The sequence below is a fragment of the Sardina pilchardus genome, chromosome 13 (assembly GCF_963854185.1).
Source record: "Sardina pilchardus chromosome 13, fSarPil1.1, whole genome shotgun sequence".
Lineage (NCBI taxonomy): Eukaryota > Metazoa > Chordata > Actinopteri > Clupeiformes > Clupeidae > Sardina > Sardina pilchardus.
Window position 1 is genome coordinate 11,391,541 of NC_085006.1, and position 5,000 is coordinate 11,396,540.

At 49.6% G+C, this 5,000-nt stretch overlaps 1 protein-coding gene across 1 annotated transcript in view; it reads right to left on the minus strand.

Annotated features, from left to right (window-relative positions):
- robo2 (roundabout, axon guidance receptor, homolog 2 (Drosophila)) overlaps positions 1 to 5,000 on the minus strand; it is a 61,427-nt gene that overhangs the window by 34,564 nt on the left and 21,863 nt on the right. Inside the window, exons 13-14 of the mRNA XM_062553120.1 lie at positions 4,874 to 4,900; positions 843 to 885 (exon numbers count right to left, since the gene is read on the minus strand). Of these exons, the coding sequence (XP_062409104.1) occupies positions 843 to 885; positions 4,874 to 4,900 (70 nt within the window). The remainder of the gene's footprint in view (positions 1 to 842; positions 886 to 4,873; positions 4,901 to 5,000) is intronic.

Consider the following 5,000-nt stretch of genomic DNA (forward strand, 5'->3'; position numbering starts at 1 on the left):
TTTACATTATTACACATGCTCATATTCCCGCCGCCCGCGTGAGGTGACAGGCAAATTTATCACTCCGGGGGGCCAGGAGGGGCCGGGGAGGGGGAGGAGAGGGAGGGGGGGGGAGGGAGGGGGAAGAGAGAGGGGGGTGTTTCAGGGACGGCACGTGCCGAAGATAAATGATAAAATAAAACCTCTCTCTGCTTAAATTGTTTCTGCTAATTCTTTCAAGGAGATTTATGAGAGAGCCTATCAACGCATGAACATGTGTGTGTGCATGTGTGTGTGTGTGAGTGGTTCATGGATGTTGGTGTGTGTGTGTGCGTGTGCTTTTGCGGTCATGTATGTATGAACGTGTGTACGTGTGTGTGTGTGTGTGTGTGTTTGTGTGTGTGTGTGCAGTGTGCAGACATGCCATTTGTATGCACGGTACACAAACACGTATTGGTTATCGGTAGATGCATCTGTCATGTACGGAGCCGCATGGCGCTCGGTCGCTGACACATAAATGATGTGTGGCGCTGATGGCGGCGCTGATCCAAGGGCGTCAGGGTGGCGAGGGCAGCCGGCAGCCCGCCTCTGCCTTCCAGCCCCCGCCATAACAATACGGCCCAGTGGAGAACGGCCTCGCAGAGGTTAACTGGCATGATGGACAGAATATGAATGTGCTTGAAGAAGGAGGAGGAGGAGGAGGGGAGGGGGAGAGGGAGAAAATGGAACCTTAACTCTTGAAGGTTAAAAGCGCTGATTGGCACTGGGATTATACACACAGCTGTGTTTGGTTTTCCCTTTTGGATTAAAAAAAAATGGAATAATGTGAAAAAAAAGAGGGAAAAAAAGGGAAAATGTCTCACCTTCCGTTGCTCATCAGACCGCCGTCGACTCTCTGGAACGTGACTGCGATGTCATCACACGGAGAGAGAGAGAGAGAGAGAGAGAAAGAAAGAAAAAAAAGAGAGAGGGGAAGAGAGAGAGAGAGAGAGAGAGAAAAAGAACACAAGCTATGAACACCCATTTAACCTTTAGGTCTTTTTTCTCTTCCTCTACTGAAGGATGGATCAACAGAAGTGATGATTCTTAATAAGCAACAGCAGCAGCAACCGCCCACCAGCCCATAAAGCAGCATCCATAACCTAACAGCCAATAAGCTCATCCTGCATTCATGCCTGTCCTCCCTGTAATCTCACACGTTCTCCTTTTCCCTGCATCATAAAATAAGCTCCAATAGCCCAAATGCTGCCCTCAGTTCCCCGTGTTTACGGCTGTTTTGCATGAACAGAGAAAGCGTCTCTTTCTCTCTCCCTCTCCCTTTTTTCCCCTCTCTATCCCTCTCTCCAATGGGAGAGAAAACTCATTATGTCTTTAAGATATCAGCGTGATGGGGCGGGGCAGGGGGATTGTTAATCAATATGAGTTACACATTCTCATATACAGACAGAGACAGAGGGAGAGGGAGAGGGAGAGAGAGAGAGAGAGGCTAGTGATTGGGTGAGAAAGCATGTGTGTGTGTGTGTGTGTGTGTGTGTGTGTCTGCGGATAGCCAGGCCCATTAAAGTGATCTATGGATGATAAGGGCTCGTCTTTGTCAGCAGTTAGGGACGATCTGAATGCCGCAGCTGGAGATGAGAAGAGAGTGAGAGAGAGAGAGAGAGAGAGAGAGAGAGAGAGAGAGACAGAGAGAGAGAGAGAGAGAGAGAGAGAGAGAGAGAGAGAGAGAGAGGGATAGAGGAAGAGAAAGAGTGGGAGATTGGGAGGGAGAGAGAGAGAGAGGGATGTGTTTCATCTCCTTTCAACAGCGCTGATGACAAGGCGACATCACAGGCCAATATGTGTAAAACCTTCAGCGGATCAGAGGGCTTATGAAGGAAAAAAAGAGACAGAAAATAAAAAAGAAAAGAGGGAGGGAGGGGAAAAAGAGATTTGGAAATCACCACATACCACACAGATGACAGAAAAAGGTAAGAACAGAAGAAGAGAGTGAGTGAGAGAGAGAGAGAGGAAGAGAGGGGGAAAAGGATGACAGGAACAGTACGAGAGAGAGAGAGAGAGATAAAGAAAGAAAGAAAAAGGTGTTGGCAGCAATTTGATTTTCAGTCCTGCCTTGAAGATTAAACAGACAGGACAGAGGCAGAGTCGAGTTCCTCTTCCTGATCCGCTTGTCTTGTGCTATCTTCCCCCCGCATGCCACAACATGAACCCAGAGGCTCACGGCGGCGCGCGCTGCTCACAGGGGCTCTGAGGAGGTGCTGGTGATGTGGTGTAGTTAGGTGTGGCTGTACGCGGGGCTGATCAGAGATCAGTGGCCGGTGCCATGTGATGTGTTCTCAGAGCCCTGCTAAAGGGATCAGGGAAGCTGCTGAAAAGCTCTTGATTTCCCTCAGCAAAGTCTGATACAAGCCTTTCTGGCATTCTCTCTCTCTCTCTCTCTCTCTCTCTCTCTCTCTCTCTCTCTCTTCCTCCCTCTATCTTTTGCCCTCTTTCTTTCTATCATCCCTTTTGCTGTAATGAGTTTGTACTAATCCCTTTTAATAACCTGTAATAAGTAAGATTTATCAGCCCCTTATAAAAATTCCACCACATCTCATAAAGCTACTTTCCCTCTGCTGTCTCGCAGTGCCTGTAGCATGAAAGAGCACACTGTGCAGGTCTCTCCCTCTGCGTGTGTGTGTAAGTGTGTGTGTGTGTGTGTGTGTGTGTGTGTGTGTGTGTGTGTGTGTGTGTGTGTGTGTGTGTGTGTGTGTGTGTGTGTGTGGGGTGTGTGTGTGTGTGCGGGGTGTGTGTGTGTGCGGGGTGTGTGTGTGTGTGTATGTGTGTGTGTATGTGTGCGTGCGTGCCTGTGTGTGTGTGCGTGCGTGTGTGTGTGTGTGTGTGTGTGTGTGTGGAGGGTGTGTTTGTGTGTATGTGCTTGCGTGTGTGTGTGTGTGTGTGGATGAAGGGCTCGTCAGGCGGAGGGTTTTGGACTTGAGTAAAAATCAATGGACACCTCCGTGCTGCTGGCACTCCCCTCTGATTGGATTTTGGAATTCTGTGGGTCCACTGATAGCACCTGTCCTCCTCTAACTTCTCCTCTCTCCTGCAGTCTGCCTATCAGCACAGCTACTCTGTGTGTGTGTGTGTGTGTGTGTGTGTGTGTGAAGTGCACTGCTAGCAGAGTACAAGTACCAACTAACTCAAACACACACACAAACACATTAGCTTCTGACCCATTAATGTATTAATGTGAGCGCTAAGCTTATCTCTGCCGTACACCAACCAAAAAGGATAGTGTGAACTAGTGTAGTGTGGAAGAAGTGCACCAGGGAGGACAAGGGAGAAGAGAGGAAGAGAGAGAGAGAGAGAGAAAGATAGTGAAAGTGATATTGATGATGTAGATGGGACAGAGATATAGAAAGAGAGTGGAGGTTGGGGGAGATAGAGACAGTGAGAGAAGGGTAACCAGAGAGATAGAGAGATAGAGAGAGACAGAGGGAGAGAGAGACAAAGGTAACCAAAGAGATAGGCAGAGAGAGAGAGAGATAAAGACAGAGATAGAGATGGGGAGAGAGAGAGAAGAGAGAGAGAAAAAAGGGGAAAGGAAGCCAAGATCACTTTCTCTGCAATCTTATCTACTGGCTGTAGCTGGTGCAGTGCAGGACCGCTGAAGGGTAACAGACACAGTATACGTGTGTGCATGTGTGAGTGTGTGCGTGTGTGTGCGTCCCTGTGCGTGTGTTTTCAGTCTTGCGAGCTGCTCTGATCTGATCAGTAAGGTAATAGAATAGGGGGCTCCTATCCACCCTCTATCTCTGAAATCCCACCCCGCTCCACAGTGGCCCAAACACCCATCCACCCACCCATCCATCCCCCCATCCATCCCCCCATCCATCCACCCATCTATCCATCCGTCTATCCCGCCATCTCGCTACCCCATCGCCTCGCTTCAAGGCCAGGGGTGATGAGCAGTTGGCTGAGATTACTTCTTCACATGATGACGCCAATTGAATGTCTTGATTTTCTCCCCGCACCGCTGTATCTGCCATGTCTGGTAGTGCAGAGATGAGGTCGTTGGCAGGGGTGGGGGGTGGGGGGGTGGAGGGGGGTGGTGTAGGGGAATCTAACTAAACCTCAGTCATAAGAAACACCATTTTGAGGAGACAGACACACAAGGCAGTTCAGAACAGATTGAATAGCAGTGGAGGCTCCTGGATTACCCGTTACCAAGGAGGAGCCGTAGATACTGTAAGATAGGAGGCGCACGTACAGGCAGAGGCAATAAAGAAAAGGCAAGTAGGTCCTTGAGGGAGGAGAGAAGAGGCAATCAAGGAGAAGAATGGAGAGAGAGAGCGAGGGATGGAGAGAGAACGGAGTAGAGGGAGAGTCTGCATGATTCCTGTTTCGGAGAGGCAAGAGAGTCAACCGGGGCCCGGGATGGGGGAGGGGGAGCTATGGATGGACACGACACTTCACAAGACCAGACAACACACCCACACACACCCACACACACACAAAAACACACACACAAACACATACACTCACACACACATGCACATACAGTACAGACATACAAACATGACGCAAGACACACACAGGCACATCACAACAGCAGGGACGTTTGGGGGGGGTTGGAGTTGGTGGTCAAGAGTTTGCAGTCTTCAGGTCTTAGGAGCATATATAGACAGATAGAACATTCTTTGGTGGGTATAGCTGATGCATCTGGTCAATCCAGCTATGGAGTACGAATTGAGCCTACAGATCTAGGGAGGATAAGCAGTTATCGAAGCCTTTGGTCTGGAGACTAGCAAACAGGGAACTGAAGATGGGGTCATTCTTGCTGAAAGAGTTGGTTTGGAAGAGGGTGGAGGGGAGGGGGGGGAGGGGGGGGTGGACAGGACAAATGAAACAGTACCTGCAGGGGTGAACGTGAAGGACTGAACTGCAAAACAAAAACAAGAAGACAGAGAAGAGAGCGGAGTGTTAACCAGCCTGCTTAGCTCTGGTGGGCCTTGCTCTGGGTAAGGGTGTGGCAGTGCCAG